General features: G+C 41.5%; 1 protein-coding gene across 2 annotated transcripts in view; it reads left to right on the forward strand.

The window, feature by feature from the left end:
- Positions 1-863: 863 nt before the first annotated feature.
- Positions 864-25,699, forward strand: part of BMI1 (BMI1 proto-oncogene, polycomb ring finger) — a 29,565-nt gene continuing 4,729 nt past the window's right edge. The window contains exons 1-10 of one of the 2 annotated variants that reach the window (XM_063452538.1): positions 864-1,111; positions 10,924-11,035; positions 11,116-11,179; positions 11,273-11,307; positions 11,372-11,386; positions 11,818-11,886; positions 24,648-24,766; positions 25,034-25,130; positions 25,281-25,336; positions 25,453-25,503. In XM_063452538.1, coding sequence (XP_063308608.1) covers positions 973-1,111; positions 10,924-11,035; positions 11,116-11,179; positions 11,273-11,307; positions 11,372-11,386; positions 11,818-11,886; positions 24,648-24,766; positions 25,034-25,130; positions 25,281-25,336; positions 25,453-25,503 — 757 coding nt within the window. In that variant the 5' untranslated portion in view covers positions 864-972. Of the gene's footprint in view, positions 1,112-10,923; positions 11,036-11,115; positions 11,180-11,272; positions 11,308-11,371; positions 11,387-11,817; positions 11,887-16,129; positions 16,585-24,632; positions 24,767-25,033; positions 25,131-25,280; positions 25,337-25,452; positions 25,504-25,699 lie in introns of those variants that run through there. The other variant, XM_063452537.1, reaches the window with a different exon arrangement.

Consider the following 25,699-nt stretch of genomic DNA (forward strand, 5'->3'; position numbering starts at 1 on the left):
TGTTTTAGTGCCATGTAACCCAATTATTTAATATGCATATTAAAATAATAGTTGACCATGTTTGATAATCCAGGCACTCCAAATGAATTCCAAGAAAAGGGAAATTTATTGGAACCAACAGCTACAAAGTGACGTTTCAACCCCTAAGGGTCTTTATCAAGCTTGATAAAGACCCTTAGGGGTTGAAACGTCGCTTTGTAGCTGTTGGTTCCAATAAATTGCCTTTTTCTTGGAATTCATTTGGAGTGCCTGGATTCATTTTTCTATTTCTACTATTATATTTAATCCATTTGGGTACTGGGACTTATCAAGTGAAGCACCCTGGATTCCTTGGCAAGGGGTGGAGTGCACTTCCATCAATTTTCTACATTCATGTTTGATAATCTGACATTAGAGCTGTGTTTGACAATAGTAACTTTCCACTTTGGAGTTGAACTATAACTGCCATCAGCCTCAGGCACCATCTGATATTATTCAGCTTACCTCTGCAGTATATGTCTCACATTCATTAATGTAATGATAGCTGTCAATTGACTCTGTCCAGCTGTTTTCCATTCCCTTTCCAATGGTGTCTGTAGCAAGCCAAAGGGTATGGTCTCACGCAGACTACAAAATGTAGAAGTTAAAAGACAAAAATAAAGTCTTAGATGTAAAAAGTAGTAGGTGTATAGAGTACCTCTGAAAGAATTTATGTCTGAATGCCTCCAAAATTTCCAGCTTAGAACAAAAAACAAAGGAGTTCATCTGTTTGCTCCCTATTCTCTCATTTCAATCTCATCTTTGCACCTCACTTTAGTTACATTATAGTTAAATTGTGTGTGATTGCAGATATTCTCTCTCCCCATGGGTAATAGCCCACAGCAGGGCAGGCTCTCTGCCCATTCTCAGCTCCCATGCTGCACCGTCCCCTGTATTGCTGCTGCTGTCAGCTGGTGTGGTCACGTGGTGGGGTGGAAGGTCGCTCTGCTCACAATGGAGCTGTCGGAAGACTTGCAGAGGGGTTTGCACCGCTTAGCGGATTCAGCCCGTTTTGGCCCCAAATCCTTTACGGCTCTGCTCCGGGCGGCTTTCCTGAGCCTGAGCGGGGAGCAGGCCGCAGACACAGCCCTAGGTAAGGCCGTAGTAGGAGGATCCGGCGGGGCTGGCATGGAGGCAGGGTCCTGTCTTTGTGCAGCTTTTCCCTGGAAATGTGTCAACCCCGCAGCATGGATATGGGGGTTCGGGCTAGTAAGGGGGCCCTGCACTCGGTGACTGGACCATGATGCGGTCAGAGTTTGAATGCATGCTCAGTGAAGCTCACACAGGCAGCTCAGCTTCCATAGCTTTGTTCTGCTTCCTGCTACTGGCCACCATTTCAGCTCAAACAGGCAGCGGGCTAGCAGGACAAACGGGGACTGGGGGGAAACGGGGGGCGCAGTAGGCTAGCGGGGCAAATGGTGTACGTGGGCAGGCGACTTGCCGGGCGACCGGGAAAAGGCTGGTAGTATGAATGGGCTGGAGGTTTCAAGTGCAGTTATATACCCAGCCTGCACAGCATCGGTGGGTATATAGCTGCTCTGCAGGGGGTCAGTTATATCCGGGGGCAATGCCACCTAAAAATAATAATTGCAAAGTGAGTAAATGTACTTTGAATATAGAAAGTGTGGGAGCTGAGTGTACTACGTGCACTGACTATGCCATGAGTATGTGTTTGTGTCTATGTATGTGAGATCTAGGGGTTGTTGTGGGTATATTTGGGGGGAAAGATCTTGGGAGAGTGAGTGTGGAGCTGCGTGTGTGTCTGTGTTAGAGATCTGGGTGTTGTGCATGTCTGGAGGGGGCTCTAGACTAGCGGACGAGTGTGGGAGGTGGCTGAGTGTGTTTGTGTGTGGCATCCTGAGGCCGAACGTATTTGTATGTGGATTTGGGGACGGAGTATGTTTTGTATGTGGGATCTAGGGGCTGGGTGTATTATTTCTGTGTGTTGTGTATGTGGGAAATACGGACTGAGCATGTTTGTGCGGAGGATCTAGGGGCTGAGTGTGTTTGTGTGGAGGATCTAGGGGCTGAGTGTGTTTGTGTGGAGGATCTAGGGTCTGAGTGTGTTTGTGCGGAGGAGCTAGGGGTTGAGTGTGTTTGTGTAGATGATCTTGGTGCTGAGTGTGTTTGTGTGGAGGATCTAGGGTCTGAGTGTGTTTGTGTGGAGGAGCTAGGGGCTGAGTGTGTTTTGTGTGGAGGATCTAGGGGCTGAGTGTGTTTTGTGTGGAGGATCTAGGGGCTGAGTGTGTTTGTATGGAGGAGCTAGGGGCTGAGTGTGTTTTGTGTGGAGGATCTAGGGGCTGAGTGTGTTTTGTGTGGAGGATCTAGGGGCTGAGTGTGTTTTGTGTGGAGGATCTAGGGGCTGAGTGTGTTTGTGCGGAGGATCTAGGGGCTGAGTGTGTTTGTGCGGAGGATCTAGGGGCTGAGTGTGTTTGTGCGGAGGATCTAGGGGCTGAGTGTGTTTGTGCGGAGGATCTAGGGGCTGAGTGTGTTTGTGCGGAGGAGCTAGGGGCTGAGTGTGTTTGTGCGGAGGAGCTAGGGGCTGAGTGTGTTTGTGCGGAGGAGCTAGGGGCTGAGTGTGTTTGTGCGGAGGAGCTAGGGGCTGAGTGTGTTTGTGCAGAGGAGCTAGGGGCTGAGTGTGTTTTGTGTGGAGGAGCTAGGGGCTGAGTGTATTTTGTGTGGAGGAGCTAGGGGCTGAGTGTGTTTTGTGTGGAGGAGCTAGGGGCTGAGTGTATTTTGTGTGGAGGAGCTAGGGGCTGAGTGTGTTTTGTGTGGAGGATCTAGGGGCTGAGTGTGTTTGTGCGGAGGATCTAGGGGCTGAGTGTATTTGTGCGGGGGATCTAGGGACTGAGTTTGTTTGTGCGGGGGATCTAGGGGCTGAGTGTGTTTTGTGCGGAGGTTCTAGTCGCTGAGTGTGTTTGTGCGGGGGTTCTAGTCGCTGAGTGTGTTTAGTGTGCGGGATCTAGGGGCTGAGTGTGTTAGTGTAGGGGATCTAGGGGCTGGGTGTGTTTGTGCGAGGGATCTAGGGGCTGAGTGTTTTTGTGCGGGGGATCTAGGGGTTGAGTGTGTTTGTGTGGAGGATCTAGGGGTTGAGTGTGTTTGTGTGGAGGATCTAGGGGTTGAGTGTGTTTGTGTGGAGGATCTAGGGGTTGAGTGTGTTTGTGTGGAGGATCTAGGAGTTGAGTGTGTTTGTGTGGAGGATCTAGGAGTTGAGTGTGTTTGTGCGGGGGATCTAGGGGCTGAGTGTGTTTGTGTGGAGGATCTAGAGGCTGATTGTGTTTGTGTGGAGGATCTAGGGGCTGAGTGTGTTTGTGTGGATGATCTAGGGGCTGAGTGTGTTTATGTGGATGATCTAGGGGCTGAGTGTGTTTGTGCGGAGGATCTAGGGGCTGAGTGTGTTTGTGCGGGGGATCTAGGGACTGAGTGTGTTTGTGCGGAGGATCTAGGGACTGAGTGTGTTTGTGCGGGGGATCTAGGGACTGAGTGTGTTTGTGCGGGGGATCTAGGGGCTGAGTGTTTGTGCGGGGGATCTAGGAGCTGAGTGTTTGTGCGGGGGATCAAGGAGCTGAGTGTTTGTGCGGGGGATCTAGGAGCTGAGTGTTTGTGCGGGGGATCTAGGAGCTGAGTGTTTGTGTGGATGATCTAGGGACTGAGTGTTTGTGCGGGGGATCTAGGGACTGAGTGTGTTTGTGTGGGGGGATCTAGGGACTGAGTGTGTTTGTGCGGGGGATCTAGGGGCTGAGTGTGTTTGTGTTGAGGATCTAGGGACTGAGTGTGTTTGTGTTGAGGATCTAGGGACTGAGTGTGTTTGTGTGGAGGATCTAGGGGTTGAGTGTGTTTGTGTGGAGGATCTAGGGGTTGAGTGTGTTTGTGTGGAGGATCTAGGGGTTGAGTGTGTTTGTGTGGAGGATCTAGGGGTTGAGTGTGTTTGTGTGGAGGATCTAGGGGTTGAGTGTGTTTGTGTGGAGGATCTAGGGGTTGAGTGTGTTTGTGCGGGGGATCTAGGGGCTGAGTGTGTTTGTGTGGAAGATCTAGGGGCTGAGTGTGTTTGTGTGGGGGATCTAGGGGCTGACTGTGTTGTGTGGGGTCTAGGGGCTGAGTGTGTTTTGGGTGTGGTGGATCTAGGGGCTGGGTGTGTTGTGTGGGATCTAGGGGCTGAGTGTGTTGTGTGGGATCTAGGGGCTGAGTGTGTTGTGTGGGATCTAGGGGCTGAGTGTGTTGTGTGGGATCTAGGGGCTGAGTGTGTTGTGTGGGATCTAGGGGCTGAGTGTGTTGTGTGGGATCTAGGGGCTGGGTGTGTTGTGTGGGATCTAGGGGCTGGGTGTGTTGTGTGGGATCTAGGGGCTGAGTGTGTTGTGTGGGATCTAGGGGCTGAGTGTGTTGTGTGGGATCTAGGGGCTGAGTGTGTTGTGTGGGATCTAGGGGCTGAGTGTGTTGTGTGGGATCTAGGGGCTGAGTGTGTTGTGTGGGATCTAGGGGCTGAGTGTGTTGTGTGGGATCTAGGGGCTGAGTGTGTTGTGTGGGATCTAGGGGCTGAGTGTGTTGTGTGGGATCTAGGGGCTGAGTGTGTTGTGTGGGATCTAGGGGCTGAGTGTGTTGTGTGGGATCTAGGGGCTGAGTGTGTTGTGTGGGATCTAGGGGCTGACTGTGTTGTGTGGGGTCTAGGGGCTGAGTGCCTTTTGGGTGTGGAAGATCTAGGGGCTGAGTGTGTTTTTGGTGTGGAAGATCTAGGGGCTGAGTGTGTTTTTGGTGTGGAAGATCTAGGGGCTGAGTGTGTTTTTGGTGTGGAAGATCTAGGGGCTGAGTGTGTTTTTGGTGTGGAAGATCTAGGGGCTGAGTGTGTTTTTGGTGTGGAAGATCTAGGGGCTGAGTGTGTTTTTGGTGTGGAAGATCTAGGGGCTGAGTGTGTTTTTGGTGTGGAAGATCTAGGGGCTGAGTGTGTTTTTGGTGTGGAAGATCTAGGGGCTGAGTGTGTTTTTGGTGTGGAAGATCTAGGGGCTGAGTGTGTTTTTGGTGTGGAAGATCTAGGGGCTGAGTGTGTTTTGGATGTGGAAGATCTAGGGGCTGAGTGTGTTTTGTGTGGGAGCTAGGGGCTGAGTGTGTTTTGTGTGGAAGATCTAGGGGCTCACTGTTTTGTGTGTGAGATCTAGGGGTTGAAAGTATGTGAGAAATCTAGTGATTTTGTGGGCGTGGTTTAGGTGTTGAGTGTGGGGAAGGATCTAGTGTAGAGAGGATGTTGTAGCTAAGTTTGTGGACGCCTGGATATAAAGTGCTTTTATTTATTAAGGTAAATGGGTTGTTATTGTAAGTCGAAGTGCTAAACTAGAAGCATTCACCATGGAAACCAAAAGAACGTCTTTCCACATGTAGTTCTTTGCACTATGGTAGCATATGTTTTACTTGGATACATTAGACACAATATCAGTACACTTACTGGGAAACTTGGTTTGTTTTGTAGCTGATATGTTTCCATCATATTGCTTATATATGTTTCTTGAAAAATCTGAAAATGGAGAACACAGTTTACAAACGTTAGAATATATACAAAATATAAGAAGTGCTGATGGAGTGTACAACAATAATCTAATCTTTAAATAACAAGGAAAATAACGGACAAATCAATATCACAATCCACAACAGGACGTTATAATATGGCGTGTGATAGATGCACTAGCTACAGTAACATAGAGGCTACAAACACTAAGTTATAAGTGGAACTACACCTGATGAGGGTTACACTACTGGTATGGAGTAATTCCACTAGGCAATTGTGCCCTCTCTATATATTGCTCTGGGTGGCTGCTCTAAGTGTTATGTGATTATTTTTTTATTCTGCACTCTTATTGAGACTGTTGTGGGTTAAATTGGGACATCTACTTTCTGGGACCTTCTGTTAATTTCTCTTTGTCACTCCCAGGAATACCAACAGGTCTTCTTGCTAAATTTAACCTTAATAAGCAGGCCAACAAGTATGTACAAAATGAAACACGCAAGGCACTATCTTTTCAAAGTTCTTGTACACTGTCGTATCGCAGCGAGATATCTTACATCTGTATGAACTAATGGGGCCTCATTAACAAGGATGATCCACTAATATCAAGATAAATCATAGACCAATGTGCTTTATAAAACACATGTGCAGGTCCCTGCCGGGCATTTATATGGTTTCGTTTGGTTTTGAATTCCTGCTTTTATTTTCTTAGATTAGAATAGAAAAATACCAATATCCGTCTAGTGCCCTTTATCGCTCTATTTGGTTTAATGTTGTGTGTTTGTACAGGAGTTTGTGTACACTGCTGTATTTGTTTGTTTTAGCCTGTGTGCAAGTGTATGTTGTGTGTGTGTGTGTATGTATGTATATATATATATATATATATGTGTGTGTGTTGTGGTATATAGTGGTAAGTACATTCACTGCTAGTCATTTTACATTTATGTGTTATGTTCTGTAGTATACACAGCACTCATTCTATACTCCTTGCTGTAACAGTACTATGGGCCTGAAAAGGTCTCCATTATTGTGCACATATCTATTTCGGTTTTACAGTTGTGTTTCGTTCTCTTTTCGATATAGTATATGTAGGTTAGTTGGGCCTGTTGGCGTTTTTTTGCTGTCAGATCTGTTACTCTGGCACATTGTAATATTTGTTCTGAGTTATACTCGTATGTGTACAATTTGTCCCATGCCGATGAGTATTTGTTCTTTATAAGAAATGCAGAGGATTGTTGCGTTATGCGTTAGACAGTTTTGTAGTATATTATACATTGAACAGTTTTTGTTGCATATTCTGAAACCCTTTCTATATTTGGGGGGTGGGGGTCGGAGGGTTTAAATGACCTATTGTAACATTTGCTTGAAATGTGTTCACTTGCTCTTTATAACATATTTAAGCAATCGTTCTGAATTACACATTGGAACATGTGTTCTGTATTTGGCATGAAATCACTGGTTCTGTATTAAACATTGCAAACGTTTTCCTGTATTAGGTAAAGGGGGCCTGTTCTGTATTACACATTGGAAGATTTTTCTCTGTATTAGACATTAAGCTCTTTTTTTTTTTTAGTATTGAGGAATTGGATCACTGGTGTTTTACATATTGCACCAATATTAAGCATTAGAGCACTTGTTCTGTGTGATGGCTTTGAACTATAATTCATATTGTACATTGGAGAATGTGTTCGCAAATACATATTTGGGTTGTCGTTCTGTATTACACAGTGTAACATTCTGCACTAAATATTAAAATATTGGTTTTCTATCAAATATGTTAACGTTTCGTATTAGGCAATGGGGGAAAACGTACTGTCTTATATGCATAGCAACCCTTATTCTGAACAAGACATATTTTTTATCCTTTTATATTAAAACACGTTTTAAATATTGAAACACGTGTTCGATCAGTTATTTTGTATTCTATACTATAGCATATTCTCTGTATTGGGAATCAGCTTTGTTGTGTATTGCACACTCTAAACAAGTTATTTGTATTGGAATTGTGACTATTGTACTGCATTGTTCTCGATTACACGTCTGTACAATATTTTTTGCTACTACATAAGAGATATGTCCTGTTTTGAAAAGTTGTATAATAAATAAATAGTCTTTACATGGCTGGCCACCGTTATTTAGATTTCTTATTTGAGTCCCCTCAACGCCTCCAACATTTTTGTATGAAAAGTGTAAACCGTTCATTTACATTGTTGTTGGAAGTATGTGTTCAGTGTTAGACATTGGGTCATTTATAATTGGTTTTGTGTCCTGTAATATCACTTAATAAGCAATGGGCATTTTATCAACAACGTATTAAGTTGTGTTGTCACTTGTTCTGTATTAGGCGATGAATCACGTGTTCTATTTAGGCATTGATTTTGTTTTGTCCTGGTATTAGACAAGCTATTACTAGAGTACATTTGATAATCATTGCGTACCATACAACACACACAATATTTAAATACATACAGCAATAATGAACAAATATAGTGTGACCACGGTCCAATATCCCTGAAGCTCTGCTGGTTATCTGGCACTCGGGAGTATAGATTATCCAGCCTAGTTATCCTTTTAATTTGTAATACACTGTCAGAATAACTCATTTCCTCTGGATTAGGAAATAGATATTCACTAAATCACTGGCTTTACTGCAAGATAGTACTGCATCCATATCCCCCTAGCACCAACATCCACAATCATAATAATATTTTCTAGATCTGTTTGCTAATTAAACAACTCTGAGCCCATCCGAATGTTACAGCAAATGATACAGCTTTCTTCAGATTCCTATGATTGATGTCTATATAAAATAGCTTATGGTTTGGACCTTATCCCTATGTAACCACAATTACTAACCCATGATTTTCCTAACTATAGTCTATGTTGCCTAAAAATTCATTAGGCAGAGCTCAGTGTGCCAGCCCAGCACATCTTATGCCACATTACTAAGATGGTTACAACATGCTTGGTTAATTATGTTTAATGGGTAGCAGTTGATGTATTATAAATAAAACACTGAGCTTTATTTACTAAGCCAATGAGTTTGGTGACCAGCTTGTTAAATTCAGACAAATTAAGACTTGCAGAAAAAAACAACTTTGCTGAATTTATAGATTTTTTTTGTTACTAACACTGCTCTTTGACTAAAATGTTATTAGTCGTTTCTCAAATCACTAGTTGCTAATTAGTGAATAAAACGCAAAATATGAGTGTACAAAAGGCCCTTTTGAGCTAATATATCGCAGTCGATTACTAAAACCTTTTTGGATCTCATAATAATATGTATTTTTGTGTGTCCTAATCTATGAAACTTAGCAACAAAACAGGACTGGAACCATAATTAAATTGGCTAAGACATTATTTCAAAACAAATAATAAAAATACATGTGAATTCTGATGTTCTAAAGTTCTTGTGACTGTCAGATTTAGTTTGCGTTTAAAAATGTTTGTCCATGTTGTCAGTTATAAAAAGGAGAGGTGGCTACTTAGTTTCAGTAGATCATCCATAGCTACAAATGAAACAAATAAACAGACTTGCCATGTATCTAAACTGCAAAGGTGATTCGTTAGTATTGGTAAATATTTTCTTTGTAAATCTGGCGCTATTGTGTCACATATTCGCCTGCTGGTCTCTGAGAATGATCCAGCCAGGTTTTGACATTTATTTGATGGGTTGAAGGTGACAGATCATAAGGATGAGATTAAAAGCCTGGTTCTAACTGAAAATCTGCCTTAAAAAAAATAGTTCTTCATATTTAGTTTATATAATTGCTTCGAGCTGCGGTTTCGACGAACTAGACCAGGGATAGGCAACCTTCGGCACTCCAGATGTTGTGTACTACATCTCCCATAATGCTCTTACACCCATAATGCCTGCAAAGCATCATGGAAGGTGTAGTCCAAAACATCTGAAGTGCCGAAGGTTGCCTATGCCTGAACTAGACTATCGACCGTTCGATAAATACCGGTTTTATTTACTAAACATCGAATTGTAGCAAATTGAAAACCGAATTCCAAAGATTGCTGATTTGTAAAAAAAAAAGTTAAAAACCGATTTAACTATACTCATAGCTAAGCAACTTTAGCCTTGATTTTGCATTTCATTTTTCAACTCACAGTTCGCGGTTTAGTAGATATACCCCATGGATTTCGCAAACTGGCCTTGGATCGATTTAACTAATATATTTCTGTGCTAGTTGATAGTTTAAATTTTGGTTTATTATTATTATATATTTTGAGTTTATTTTATTGGGAGAAACAACATTTGGGCTTTGGAACGCTCCTTTCAAAATAAAAAGTAAATAACTTTGTTTTGGTATTTCATTACCGTTCTTGCTTTATTGAACATGAGACTATATTACTATTATATTTAATATTCGTTTATATGTAATCAATCACAGCTTCGAACCTGAAAGGAAGATTCCACGAATCGAATTATTAAATACTTTGTGCGGTAATTTACCACTAGTGGGCAAATCTGTGAATTGCACTTGGCTTCGATCGACTTGTTAGATCCTCATCCCATGCATTGCAATGGCGCCATCAGTGAGATGTATCATGCCTCCTTTCAAACACACAGACCAAGGGGTCTATTCACTAAACGGCGAGTTTACGAACGGCTACAATTAGACCAAAGTTGCAGAATTGAAAAATCAATCCAACAGAAAAATGTTGGAGATTTGTTTATTGAGTTCGGCCTAAATTTTGTGTTAGCCTGTTCACAAAAGGTGACCTTTAAAGAATAAAACCCTTAGTGAGATATTTTATTATGCAAATATTATACAGATAGCAATGAAAAAGTAGTTGACTAACTTCTATTCTAAATGGTATCCAACAAATGCAAAACCTAACTGGTTTAACTCCATACAGTCTTTTTAAGAAATGATCCTAACAATATTTTCTACATCGATGGGTTCCTTTTAACTAACATAAACCTTGCCTATACAACGTATAAATCAATTCTAAAATGCCAAACTAGTCACTCTGGCCCTTTTTTTCCAGTCTCGCCCTGCACTCACTATAGGAATACGGTGCTTTCTATAGTACAGTGTTGACATTTTTAAAACGTGTTCTGTCTGCAATAAAGCCTACTTTTTATTTTTGTAATTTCGCGGTGTATACTTTCAGGCATATTTATTATCTTCTATTAATTAAATTGGTGTGTGTGTGTATATATAACACTAATGCTATTTTAATATATGTATATATTGTGTATTTTTAATTGTCTTTACTTGTAATTTAGTATTAGGTGCATTGGTAAACAGATATTTAAAAAACGTGTATTGTTATTCGCAAAATAAACGCCATGCTAATTTTTTTTCTATATCTATCTATCTGTCCATCCATCTATCTTTGTTGTGGTGACAATGTGTCTGTACTCACAACATTCCATTCCTGTTTTTGTGCTGCTATAGACTGCCCAGAGTTGCAGCACATTGACTCAGGCCACGTTAAACACAGCCATGCTGCAGCCACTACCTGTATACTGGAAGCTGTTAAACACAATGCAGACAGAGCAGCATTCAGGTACCTGTCCATCTCCCTATGTATCTGAAATTAAAACCGCCTGGATCTGCTGTCTGATCTCACCCCTTTTCTCTCCACAGCACATTCCTAGAAGACTGTAAACTCGACAAAGAGAGAACAGAACAGTTTTGGACAGAATACCAGGTTCAAAGCATTGCTTATAAAATGCACCTCTGCTTTTTCTATTATTTCTGCTTTCTGTGCATCATTATTTTACAATGATCTCCTTTATTTCAGAAACACAAGGAAGCTCTGGAAATCCTTCTTGAGAGGTGAGTTTCCCCATTACTCACTACCATCTCTTTTGATCCATTGCCCCTTTTCTTCTTTAAAAAGATATCTAATTGAGCAGTCTTGGCAGAGTGATTAGAGGAACAGATGTGATTTCATTAATATTTCCCTAATTTTAGCATAGGTACTTCCTCCCCACATGTATCAGATGTCTCCTGGCGTCTTGAATATCAAATAAAGGTAAATAAATACCAAACACATGGAAAATCAAAGTGTGTGTGTGTGTTTGTTTTTGTTTTTTATTCTTAGCTCTGTAGCCTTATTAGTTACTTTGTTTCATTTTCCAGGCAAATCAACTGTACAAATCCTACCGCCCCACCTACCTAGTGCAATTTGATGTGGAGGTAATTACGTTTTGTGCAGTCTTGGCACTGTGGGTGAATGTGATCTATGTTAACATGATGTCTAGCCTGAGTATAGGCAATGCCAGCCTCTGATTTAGGAGATGCTTTTAATATATTTCAGTTGTTTCTTTCCCTCAGAGCTCAGAGCCCAATCAGACAACAGATGTACGATTTCACTGCTCTATGGAACAATTACAGGTATTTTATTTATTTCAGATTGGTTAAGGGATTTCTTTAAACGTATTCTAATTAAGCCAAGCACTGCAACTGGGAACACAGCTCTCTTGTAAAATACAAAACAGAATTAAATGACAAATTTCTGTTTGTTTTTCTGCTTCAGATTTCCAAACCAAATAGGAAGTATTACTATATGGCATTTAAATATCACTGTACTACTGCTTAAATCTTCATCTGTACAGTTTCAGTAATAAATAAATGCAAAGCACACTCTGTTGTGTTAGCCCCTCTGACATAACTGTGATTGTTGTATTCACAAACCTAACATATTTCATAGCGCTGGTATTACAGGATCTATAAGATAACTGCCTGAATTGCCTCTACCAACAGAGTAAGGTATTTTCATACACATACATCCTATTAAGATCGATTTTACGCGGTAGCATTAACTCTTTCAGTGCCAGGTGAGCATACAGCCTGCTAACAGTACCCTGAGAGTTCTGAGCACATTCAATAATTCACAAAATAAATACACCATTTTTTGCCGGATAGTATTAAGATCCCATATACTTCATCTTGTTCTGTTTTAGTTTTCCTTTTTATGCATGTATTTATTTAGTTTTATATTTTGTGATTGTGAGTATGTATAAATGTCCTTAAATGGTTTATATGTTAGCCCTATTGAGGGGTAGTTTGAAGTCTCCAAGCAAACACTGTAAATATGTTGAGTAATGTATACTACTGTTAAGCAATGTGTAACTTCAGAAGAAAGAAGTAGAGGAGCTGAATTTGGATATGCTTAGTATTAATTAATGAGTGCACCTGAATCAAAAAATGTGTCCTTTTTATTCTTTGAATATTGCTCTCTATGCAGTGCAGTTCATAGGTTTCCAGGGTGTAACTAAATAGTTTAGGTAAGTTGATCACCCACATACACAAATTAAACCAGAAGAGCAGATCACAACTCTACCAAATTTGAAAACATTGTTTTCTCAACTGGACAATTTAAATTCTGTCAGTGGAAAAACACCATATCTTGATTCATGAATACACCTATATCTATATCTACATTTTAGGATTATGAACGATTGGAGATTGTGTGCTTAGAGAGTTGTCGTTCAATGTTGTAGATTACCTCGGTCTTAACAAAGACTTTTATGTAGTGAAATGTTTTTACACAAACCTTTCTTTCCGAAGTTATCACTTTCTCTTTACTACAGATCCATCACCTCAAACGATTTTTTATATATATATATATATATATTTGTTTATTATATTTTGTTGTTTAGGATTTAGTTGGCAAACTTAAGGATGCTGCAAAGAGCCTTGAGAAGACTAGTCAGATCTGAACCCTGCTCATCTGTTTACTACGCAAGAGAGTCTACCACAAATCTTTATTTGTCTCTTTCCTTCCACTTCCCCCAAATAAATACTTTATTTTGTTTTTGTACTCAATTGTCATTTTCTTCTCTTGGGAAACATTTCAATAAAATATTTTTTGTGGATTGACATGGTTTCTTAATATTTGCTTTCTTACTAAACATTCTGTTTGCTACACGAACGTGTCCAATAATACTTGTGTGAAATGAAAATCTTTTCTATTTTTTATTTTTGCTGTGGTTACATTAAGATATACATTCCACCATGGCCTCCATCATCCGGAAATCAGTCCAGACAAGATGTGTAGTGAATGATTATTTTGTGCAAATAAACAACATGATCCAAACAGATTGTGTGATTTTATTTATTTCAACAACAATTTACACTTTATAAGATTGTTATTTGTTCTGAAATTTATTTATTTTTTTTTGTTTTTTGTTTTTCTTCTTTTCGAATTGCATGTTGGTTATGTTGCTAAACCTAACTGGGCTGCTACAACTAGAAGCTTTAAAAAAATAAATAAATAATTTTTTATTTTTCTCGGGAACCTGGCATCTAAGAGGTTAATTGATAAGCATTTCCCCATCTATATGTTTTGCCATCTTCTTACATTTTTTTTCCACATTGATCCTGTAAGGCACTGCAAGAGGACTGTAATCTGACCCCTTGTATAATTAACTCTTTGTGTATCTGAAATGTGGTCAAGCTTTCTGGGTCCTAAAGGTTAAACCCGTTCCTTTCTTTTGTTTTTCTTTCAATGTTCTGCAATCTTGTCCTAAGTTGGAAACCGACCATAGTCTAAAGTTTTACCCGGCTTATTGTGTTACTGTTTTATGCCGATTGTTCCCCAATACAAATTGACAGAAATAAATAACACTTTAAAAAAAAAAAATACTATATATCCATAAAGGAAGAAACAGGAGGTACAAACTGGGGCAGAGCCTGTCTCTGCAATGATGCTACTACTTTAATTGCTGGATTTTAGCAAAACAAATATATAATTTTGGTTGGCTAAGGATTAAGATCGTATCATTTGAATAATGTTTTAATATTTAATTGTATATTAGAATAACTAAAATAGGGCAATTAAAAGCCAGGGATCCTTTTTTCTGGAGTATAAATATGCACAGCCCCCTGTTATGCATATGATCTATATACGACTCCCAGTTGATACAGGAGTAAAGTCCAAGCTATGCTAACAGCTAATTCGTAGAGTGAGCGCAGGGGTTAAAAGTCTCGTTCAAGAAATTGCGTCACTTGTACTAATAATTTAGCGTTCTCTGCAACAATAAAACCAATGTTCTAGAGGCACAGAGACGCCATCCTGGTGTTTGTTGCTTCTGTTAGATTGAATATTTAACGCTTTGTGTGCCGAGGGTGTTTCAGACAAAGCGATTAAGTGTCAATGTGACTTAAGGGGAATTAAAATTAGAGGGATCGTTCTCCCGGATCTTTCCACACATTACTCCACAAGGCACCTTCTCTAGCGAGTCATAGACCCCCCCAAGCTACGGCCCCTGAGCCCAGCGCCGAGAGGAAGATTTGAGGGGCTCAGATCCCGGTAGATACATAGGACGAACTGGATTTTTGGGTAAATCCAAAAGGGATCCAGTGTACGAGTATCGAATGGATTACATTTCTACAGACCTCCTTCACAGCGAGCATTTGATAAACATCCTTAAACTTTAATCCACCCCAAACTGCTTCACAAGTTTCCTACACATACATTATCTATCTAGACTTCATTTATTAGCAAAAAGCATAGCTGCACCCTGCAGAGTTACCCATCATCCAGGGTAACCAAAGATATGGTGTTTTAAATAAACAGATTCATTGTTTGTCTTGTCGCGTTTTTGAACACATGTACATGTAAGAAACAGACACACGCGCTAAGTTTTATAGCGAAGCAACTCCTGTATTCATTGATATCAATTATCCCCTTGTTGATTGCACGTTGATCTATATAAATCATTTCCTAGGAATATCGCTGTCTTCCTGATATAAAGCGATTTAAAATAAGGTATAATAACATCAGTGGGGATCTTATATGCATCGATTTAACGTTTAATCCTCAGTATTAGCTCTGTACATATTGATTTTAGAATCCTTATCTGTTAGTTAATATCGTTACCCTCTCTCTCTCTCTCTCTATATATATATATATGGTATAGCTTTTAAACATTTAAACCAACCCTTAGTACTAGTACCCGCTACCTCTGTACAACACAGTTTTAAATGAAACCCTTTCGTGGATTTCTTGTTCCTCGGTCAGTATCAGTAAAGACTAGATCAATAAGAAAGGACTTGGCATTGATAACATTTAACACTCTAACGCTGAAACGTTATATTGTTGCAATGTACTAAAACGGTAACATTCTGTGGTAATGTTACATGATAATATGATAAAACTGTAACGTTCTAACATGATATTATGATCAATCTCTACTCCTTTAATATTCTAAATCGGTAATATTCTAAACCTGTAACATTCTAACTTGGTAATATTCTAGAACGGCAACATTCTATCATTGTAATATTCGAAAACTGCAACATTCTAAAACACCCCTCACTGTATTCAAGGGCTCCCACGGCAACCCTACGATTTTATTAGAAACCCCATTAACACCCAGATAGTGCATATGGGTGTGCAGGAGTTTATTCAAATCACTTCACTGTAAATTGCATATAAAATATACTTCCCATGAATACCCTTTATATTATTCCAATATTAAATATATGTGATTTTATGTCAGGATCGGGGGATTCATATTTAATACTGGGCTGAGTGCAGGAGGCGGTGAGTGTGAGTGCAATGTGTGTGTATGTGTGTGTGTGCACCAATTCCCAGGCCGCCCTTAAGGAATGAGACCACGTGACGGCGCGGGGCGGGCGGACTCCGAGCCATTTTGGGGACGGTGTCAGTTTCCAGTGTGAGGCTCTAGCGAGCGGAGCAGCCGAGCTAGGCAGCCAGGGCCGGGGCACAGTGAGGGGAACCGGGCACGGAGAGCGGGCGGACAGCGAGGCATACAGGGCCGGGATACGAAGCACGGGGAGCGGGAGCAGCCAGCAGGACAAAGCGACCGGAGCATGATCAGAGCCCCGCACTAGGAGCGGGATCGGCGGCTCGGTGAACGGCCAGGCACGGGGAAAGGAGGGGACCGGGGAACACCCCCCACCGCCAGGCGCAAGGCTGGGGGATGAGCTGAGTGCCGACCCCCTGCCCCCCCGTACTGACAGCGTCTGCAGCTCGGATCAAGATGGCCGCCCCTGGGCTGCTGCTCATCCGCTGAGCGCCCCCCCGAACACCGCATTGTCCCCGGGACCCCCCACAACCAGCACCACGTCTTGCACCCCAAGGTACGTGAATACCCCGCCCCTGGCTGGCGCCCCCCTTGGCGGGGGGTGGGGATTGTGTGGAAAGGGGGAGGAGGAGGTGGGGAGAGGGAGGGGGTGGGGGGTCTGGTGGTGCACACAAATAAAAAGGAGGGGGTGGGGTAGTATTTTCAAGGTTGGGGAAATGGGGTACACAGGTGGTTTGTGGTAGCTAGATGTGGTTGTTCAAGGTTTTCAGAAAAGTGAGGCACATGGCAAAGGGCAATAGTGCCATCTCCTATCTGCTCACATGCCACTCTCCTAGCCCTCACTTACCCCCTGTCTGTTTGTTTCTGTTTTTCTACCCTGCCTCCTGACCTTGAATCCTCCATCTGTACTCAGACTCCCCTTCTTGCACCCCTTCCTCCATGTTTACTCCCTCGCTCCCCCCGTTACCCAAAACAGCGGGTTTCCAGTGTATAAGTTGAAACAATGACAAAAAGCAAATTGAGTTGAAGAAATGTTTTATACAACAATAACCTGTGCTGATTCCCAGGGGAGAAGAGTCACAGTTTGGCATATGTCCTCCAAATATTCTGTAGAAATAGTTTAGTCTGCATGGGTCAAGGTGGCAGAAATCCCCCCCCTTGTCATACCGTGCTTTGTGGTGCATGTTATTTGCAGTATATGTTTGTGGTTGTTTTTGTGTGTACATACTACATGCAATGCCTTGCAAAAAAATATTTCCAATCCTGCATATGTCCGATCATACACTAATATGTTTTGGGGTACAAATGTTTCTGATTATGAAAGGAAAGCGGTTTCATTGGATGTGTTTGTATTTTCTTGTTTCTTGTGGCTGTTTAATATCCTGTATCCAGTTGTCATAATGAATATATCTTCTCCTTTGTACTGAACGATATTGCTTGGATCAGCCTTGCTGGGGTACTGGGTTTGACAGTAAATAACAATTTCCTACACGTCTGGCCTGGGATGTATTACTGTATATAGTCGGTTTTTGCTAAACTATGAAACCTTGTTGCTCAGATCTGCAGGCAGACCAGCAAGAAATGCACATGCACGACTTTTTAAAATCTGATGTTTAGTTTTGACCAAAAATAAAATCTATGGAAAAAAACAGAGGATTTAAATTAGTGGGATTTTTCTTGGTTACTTTATTTGCATAATGAACTAGAAAGTGGCGAAGGCGACAAAATAACACCCCTGCCAAGGTAAAGCAATAAATCAGTCACCAGTTTAAACGTATATCCCCAGTTCTTAGCTTGGGTCTGACACAGTGTGCCCATCACTATTTGTCGGATATCTAAATAACCTGGACTCAGAAATGCAGCACTGACATGTCTTATTTGTTTCTTTGATCCTATCAATTCAAATAAACTGTCAGAGATGTAAAAAACAAACAAACTGGTGCTTTTGAAGAATTAAGTGTTGCAGCATTGCTAATTTGAACTTTGATACTTTGTATATTGTAGAGAATATAATGGAAAAATGGACTTGAGTTTGTGATCATTGAAATATTGCCTAACTGGCTGTGAACTCGTGTGTAACTAATAAATCTGCATAGAACAGTGACCATGCACATGTCTGGGTGATGGATATGTTGATTGAAAATGAATTCTTTACTCAGTTGAGGGTGTTTTGTTCCTGCTTTAACTCATTATGACAGAAACACTGGCAGGCCCCTAAGAAAGCACCCATTTTGACTTTAATCCCAACATATTCGTTAATATATTATAATTTCACTTAAGCAGATCAATTTTATTTTATTTTTTTTACCCGAAAATTAGATTTAAGTGGAAAGTTCTTTTTAGAAAAAAACAACCATTATTTGTCACTGCTTTCTTTTATGGGGGCTGAAGGATGATTTTAGAAATCCATATTCTCATGTGGGTCTTTACTAGCTCACTGGACGTGTTCAACATCTGCATCAATATAATATCTGCATTTTGTTTTTGTTAATTGATTGTTGGGATTATTTCTAATTTACTGTCTTGCTGTGCATTATCTTCCTTGTTGGAGGTAAATTTTCAGAACCAATAGTAGACACAAAGTTTCTTTTGTCTTTGAGAAAAGCCAGTCAAAATAATTTATGGGGTTTGCCCCCTCCCCCACCCCAAATAAATCCAGGTTGTGTCTACATCCTTCTGACCGAGTACATGGAGTTACTATATTGCCTGGGGTCTGTTATGGAGACGTCATATTTGGATCTGAATGCACAATAGGATTTGAATAGTGTCTTGTTTGATCCCATAGTGACAACTCTCTGCACCTCTCCTGGTACTTTGAAAGCTTTTGTAGTTGCCAATTACAAAGAACAGAAATTCCATGGGTGCTTTCTTCCTTTTGGGTTAGCACAAACACTGTCGTTTTTATTCCTGGAAAGGGTTTATTCCGGGTCTAATGTTAAACGTCATATTGCTTTTAATTAAAGTATAGTTGCCCGAAATTGCAAAGTTCCGCCTAAATCCTACCCCTTCCCATATTACCTATAACAAAGGAGTGTATTACTAAAAAAATGTCTTTGGCAGTCTAACTGTATCATTCTTACAACGACGACTTGTTAGTGAGTTTATCTCTATTTTACTTTTACTGTCCCGAAATTGAAAACACAAGTTCCCCTCTTTGTACCTTTTTATTTCCCATGTTACATTGTTTGCCCTGGGTGCCTCACACCTCGTCAGCAAACTGCCTACAATGAGCTTCTGTCCATTCCGTGGACGAATCACGCGTGTGCCTCGTATTTACAGGTTAGGCAGGCTATCCCCTCCCGCGAAATCCCGCTTGTTAAATAGTAATGTGATGGGGTTATGAACAAAGAGCACTAAAGTATAGCAATCGCCATGGAAACCTGTAGAACGTCCACACTGATTGCACCTCTTTTAGAACTGTGTGTATAATCATTATTGAGTCGGAGGAAAGCTTGATTCTAACGCTTTAAATGCTTTGGACTACGACTCGCATTATGCTTGGCCATCCTGACGATTTAATGAGCATAATGGCAGTACTAACCCCCAAGAGATTTTTACGTTTGCCTAATTATGCCCAACTTGCTCTATTCGATGTATTAACATTGAGTGCTCCCATCTCTTGTCAATGTTAAATTCTAGCTTAGAATGTAGATCTGCTTAATAGTAATATATCACAACGTGAGTTTGTGGGGGGGGGGGGGGGGGGAGGGGGTTGGTTGTTTTTGTTTTTGTTATCGGGCTTGTGGTATTTTTTTGTTTTGTCTTTTGTTCTTGCCCATGTACATTCAATGGGACACTTGATTGTGGAACTGCAGGCACCTACCTACCTAAATTACACCCCATCTTTATTTGCATTGCTTTTATAGAATTGAGACATATAGATCACAAAATCTGTGAATTTATCCAAGAATCCATGGTTCAATACCAAGCAATGAGTGGGGGATTATCTGTATATCTCCCTCCCACCCATGTATGTTGACAGTAAATTAGGAGATCCCCGTACTATTTACCTCACTTGATGCCAGCCATGATTTTCCCTAAACAAGTAAATACCGACAGTCAGTCATGGTAATAGCTCTGGAAATGCAGTATGGCCTGTGCTGTATAAAAGATGGCAAGTACAAAGGTCCATCTCGGGTCAGCTTGCCCCTTTAACTACTTTATGGGATGAGACCCTTTTTTATATGAGGGTCTCGGCAATTCATCTCATCAGTCAAAATCTGGTTAAGGTGTTGCTGTGTCCCATGTATCTATGGGATTACTGTGAGTTTGTATTATGTGAACCAACCCGTTTATTATATAAAGCTTGTGTTATATTATGCACGAATTATGTCTACTCACCAAAGACCTTAGAGAAAAACCTTCCTGTTGTTTTGCAAGTGTCTTATTTGGTTATTTTGGCCTAAATGTTGCTAGTCGATTGTTACCACAGCAATCTACATTGAAAGGACTCCAAGAAATATTCATATATTCTGATAAGCGGGTATATTGTACACTTTGGATATGTGCTTTCTGACAGTGCATCTCTAAATATGACCGTATATTGACTATGATATTAAAATATAACACAAAACGAAATCATTTGTGTATATAGGTAAATCCACGTAAATGTTAGCAGGATGCCTTAGTATGATTGCTATGATTTTCCGGTGGTCCAATGGACCCTCTGGTTGGATGACTGGTGTAGGGTTTGGTGGTGTTGTTTCCATTATTGTCCAGGATAGTGTACTTTTTCCTGAAATAGAGGCTGAGGTTCAGTGAATTGTTGCCCGAACTGGAGGTTGGCTATGGCAAGGTTTTAGTGCAGTTGGATCCCTTGGGAACTCTGTTCCAATACTGTGTTTTCATACGGTACTTACTATAAAGAGCACTACATACAGTATAGGGCATTCATTCAGAGGATTCGGGCATTTTCAAATTGTAGAAAAGAACATGATTGAGTGCTCTACCTTTGTATTTCTAAGCAGCTTTTAAGTTCCTAGTGCTATGTATGTACTAAAGTGCTTTTCCCTTCACACGATGCAGACTTTATTTTCACAGACTGACATTTTTTTTTTTTTTATGACTGAATTGGAGGTTGAGCTAAAGTGTGCGCCCAATATTGCTCGATATAACGAATTCCCGGATTGAGAACCAGAAGAACCTTGCCAAGGTGTATCGTAACTACTAATAATTCCCAGGATTGAATGTGATTGGCTCTGGACTTCTAGTATTGTCCAAATGGGTTGAGGTGTGTGATTCCCAAGCACTGAACAAATTGGAGGATGGGGTGTCGCGGTTCCCCTGCACTGAATGTATTGGAGGATAGGGTGTCTGGGCTCCCATGTGTTGACAGTGCTGGTGGTTTTGGAAGTCCTGGTTCCCCAGTACTGTCAGGATTGGGGGTTTTTGGTGTCCTTGTCCCATTATGTTCTCCGGAGCAGATAAAGGGCTGTATTCAGTTTGTATTTCCACTCAGCCCTTTGTCTCCCCTCCTCTCACTGTTACCCTGTATGCCTCCTAATGTGGCTGCTCTCCTTTTCTTAAGTCCTGCTCCATTTCTCCTCCGGCCAACCCCCACTATTGGAAATTATACGAGATCACGTTGATATCTCCCCCCCCCCCCCCCCCATCCCTTACCCTACTGCATCATAGCATCCTTTCATAATTCTACATCACTGCATGTTTACACCCCTCCTTCACAACCTCACTCACTGCATGTTTACATCCCTCCTTTACAGCCACATTGACTGCATGTTTACATCCCTCCTTTACAGCCTCATTAACTGCATGTTTACATCCCTCCTTCACAGCCTTACTCACTGCATGTTTACATCCCTCCTTTACAGCCACATTCACTGCATGTTTACATCCCTCCTTTACAGTCTTACTGCAAGTTTACATCCCTCCTTTACAATCTCACAGCATATTTACATCCCTCTTTCACAACCTCACTCACTGCATGTTTACACCCCTGCTTCACAGCCTCACTCACTGCATGTCAGCCCTTCTCCTTCACACACACACACTCACTGCATATTAACCCTTATCCAATATGTCCTCTCAATATTGCACTCCAAATCGATCTGACTGCATTTGTACCGCTCTCCATAACTTTCACCTCACTGGAGCTTTACCCCTTTTCACAGCCTCTTACTCTTCCATAAACCTATACCTCGCTTAATGTTTTTACCATCTTTTCTATACATCCCCTCACAAATTACTACTTGTTCATCTTAGTACACCTCACTTCATGTTTATCCCAACAGCTCACTCACAGTGTGTTTAAGTGAGTTGGTGGATGTTATAGAAGTGAAAGTTAATGTATAACTTCACCTATACAACACCCACACCTTTCCATTTAATCCTCTAGTGCCTCTGTCACGTCGCTTTTAGTTAATTTTATTTGTTTCCCTGAGATCTAGTGAACCATTGTCTGTATTGATTATGGATACTTTTTAAAGAATGTTTTGCTGTTTCTGTTGCAGTTCGGCTGCTGATCGGCAACCGTTATTTTTTGGTCTGGCACAGGTCTGATTGGCATTAAAAACGAATGCCCCCAGAGCCATATGACCACCCCCGCAGATCAATTAACCCTTTCCCCACTGCTTGTCTTCCCTGCCAAATAGGGGTTAATATGCTTGCCACCTGCAGGTATTTGCCTTGGGCACCCCTTGTAACTGGCTGGTGGATCTCCCTCCCCATCTCCAGGCGGTGGCAAGATGCCAAGTGTAAATGCAGGTTGCTATGGTAACGGGAGGATTGCAGCTCGGCACCAGAACACGACAATGTGCTTTTTCATCAATAAATCAGTCTGTCTCCTGGAACCCTTCCTCTCCGGGTGTCCTCTCCAAGCTGGACAGCTCGTGGTGAGGTGGGTCTGCAACCAATGTCGGGCTCCCTATTAACTGCAATCAGTCTGGTTGATAACCTAATGTATCCCCAGCCAGACCAATAACCTGTGGGGGGGAAATGAGGAAGCGGCAGATTATCGGGGGTTAATGGTTTGGGGATGATCAGAGCTTTTTCCGTGACTGGCAGTGATATGATGCTAACTATTCCTCCTGGATAGCGAATGGTAGAGCTTTCTGTGTGGCTGTACATGGCAAAAGAAAGGAGCTTCCACCGTGGCAGGTAATGAAATACGCTTTCTTTTTTTGGAGGGGGGCTGGTAGTAAAGGTGTTCTCTCTGTGGTTGGCTGATGGTGGACCTTTTCTCTGTGGTTGGCTGGCTGTTGGTGGACCTTTTCTCTGTGGTTGGTGGACCTTTTCTCTGTGGTTGGTGGACCTTTTCTCTGTGGTTGGTGGACCTTTTCTCTGTGGTTGGTGGACCTTTTCTCTGTGGTTGGTGGACCTTTTCTCTGTGGTTGGTGAACCTTTTCTCTGTGGTTGGTGGACCTTTTCTCTGTGGTTGGTGGACCTTTTCTCTGTGGTTGGTGGACCTTTTCTCTGTGGTTGGTGGACCTTTTCTGTGTGGTTGGTGGACCTTTTCTCTGTGGTTGGTGGACCTTTTTCTCTGTGGCTGGCTGGCTGTTGGTGGACCTTTTTCTCTGTGGCTGGCTGGCTGTTGGTGGACCTTTTTCTCTGTGGCTGGCTGGCTGTTGGTGGACCTTTTTCTCTGTGGCTGGCTGGCTGTTGGTGGACCTTTTTCTCTGTGGCTGGCTGGCTGTTGGTGGACCTTTTTCTCTGTGGCTGGCTGGCTGTTGGTGGACCTTTTTCTCTGTGGCTGGCTGGCTGTTGGTGGACCTTTTTCTCTGTGGCTGGCTGGCTGTTGGTGGACCTTTTTCTCTGTGGCTGGCTGGCTGTTGGTGGACCTTTTTCTCTGTGGCTGGCTGGCTGTTGGTGGACCTTTTTCTCTGTGGCTGGCTGGCTGTTGGTGGACCTTTTTCTCTGTGGCTGGCTGGCTGTTGGTGGACCTTTTTCTCTGTGGCTGGCTGGCTGTTGGTGGACCTTTTTCTCTGTGGCTGGCTGGCTGTTGGTGACCCTTTTCTCTGTGGCTGGCTGGCTGTGGACATTTCTCTGTGGCTGGTTGGCTGGTGGTTTTATAAGTAAATGTTATAAATAATGTATTGAGACTTCAATCGTTTTGATTTCTTTGCTTATTATTTGTATCATTTTAAAATGCTTCTATCTGTTACTATGTGCCTAACCTCTTTTCATAAAAATATATGTTGTCTTTTGTTTCATATTGGGTTAACTTGCAGTTGTAAAATTGTATTTCCTTTGTATAGTCTTATGACCTCTTTCAAAATAGTGCCCATATATTTTGAGAGCTTTGAAATGGGAATTGTCGGCTTTCTTTTTAAATTACGTAGGTGTGCTGCATATCAGACTAAAACGGAGAGTATCTTTAGTAAATAGACGCAGGTAACACATTCTAGAGCTTGGAATTCTATTCACCCCTATGCGGGGCTAGAACGTGGGAGGTCAGGTCTCTGCGTGGCGTGTTAATCAGTACATATGAAACGGATCTTCAATGTCAAGTCTGTCCGGGGATCTTCCCAGAATCCTCTGCCTCTCTGTCTATTGACCAGCTTTCTTCATGTGTTCCCCCACACCCTTCCTCCCTCCCCTCCACCCCGGGTGCCACAGGTAGCTTATCCATTCTGTCTTACTTTTTTCTAGAACCCCCCTTTGTACTGCAAAAATGCATCGTACAACCAGGATCAAAATTACCGAGCTCAACCCCCATCTCATGTGCGTCCTTTGTGGAGGATATTTCATCGATGCAACAACCATCATTGAATGTCTACATTCCTGTAAGTAAGGCTTTTTGTGTCTAGATTCCTAAGAATTCGCGGGTGGGTGAGGGGTTGCTGCACAATCCAATGTGAGCTCCCTTTTAACTCTTCGAGTGCCATGCGAGTTACCTTGAATTATTAAGCTCCCTTTATTTTCCATTAAGCGCTGAGAATCGCCCCCTTTTTGCTTTAGATTGCACGCTTTTTGTTTGAAAGATGACGCGTTATTCTGTGGTGACATTTATTGTAATAATCCGTTTGTTTTATCTTTCCTCTTGTTTAAAGTTTGTAAGACTTGCATTGTGCGTTATCTGGAGACGAGCAAATATTGTCCTATCTGTGATGTTCAAGTTCACAAAACAAGACCTCTTCTCAATATCAGGTAGGTCTTGACCTTCCCCTGCTTTTCTGGAGAGCTGTATGTGTTATTGCAGCATTCACTGGGGAATTAGGGCTTCATATAAATTGCCAGGTATTTAACAAGATCTTTTACAGTTTACTGAATGTTTTTTTTTTCTTTGTCAAACTCCAGGGCAGATAAAACTCTCCAAGATATTGTGTACAAGTTGGTACCAGGTCTTTTCAAAAGTAAGTGCCCTTCATTATGTTTTCTACTTTTACAATATAACCCAACCAGCTTAATAGGACAAATCCCATTTGTAAAAAAAATTTAAAAATTCAAATATTTTTTTTTTTTTTGGTAGATGAAATGAAAAGAAGAAGAGACTTCTATGCTGCCCATCCTTCTGCAGATGGTAAAATAAAGTCTTGTTTAGTGCATGGTCACTTCTAGTACCTGAATTTCAATATTGTAAGGAGTGTATTAAGAAATGGTTTCCCCTAAATATAACTGCATTTACTCGCGAGTTCTCAGTCTTTGATATGAGTACTATATTAACTGTAAAATAGAGGTTTTCAGTCCACAAGTCACAGAATAGCTAATGTATTCTT

The sequence above is a fragment of the Pelobates fuscus genome, chromosome 4, assembly GCF_036172605.1.
Source record: "Pelobates fuscus isolate aPelFus1 chromosome 4, aPelFus1.pri, whole genome shotgun sequence".
Lineage (NCBI taxonomy): Eukaryota > Metazoa > Chordata > Amphibia > Anura > Pelobatidae > Pelobates > Pelobates fuscus.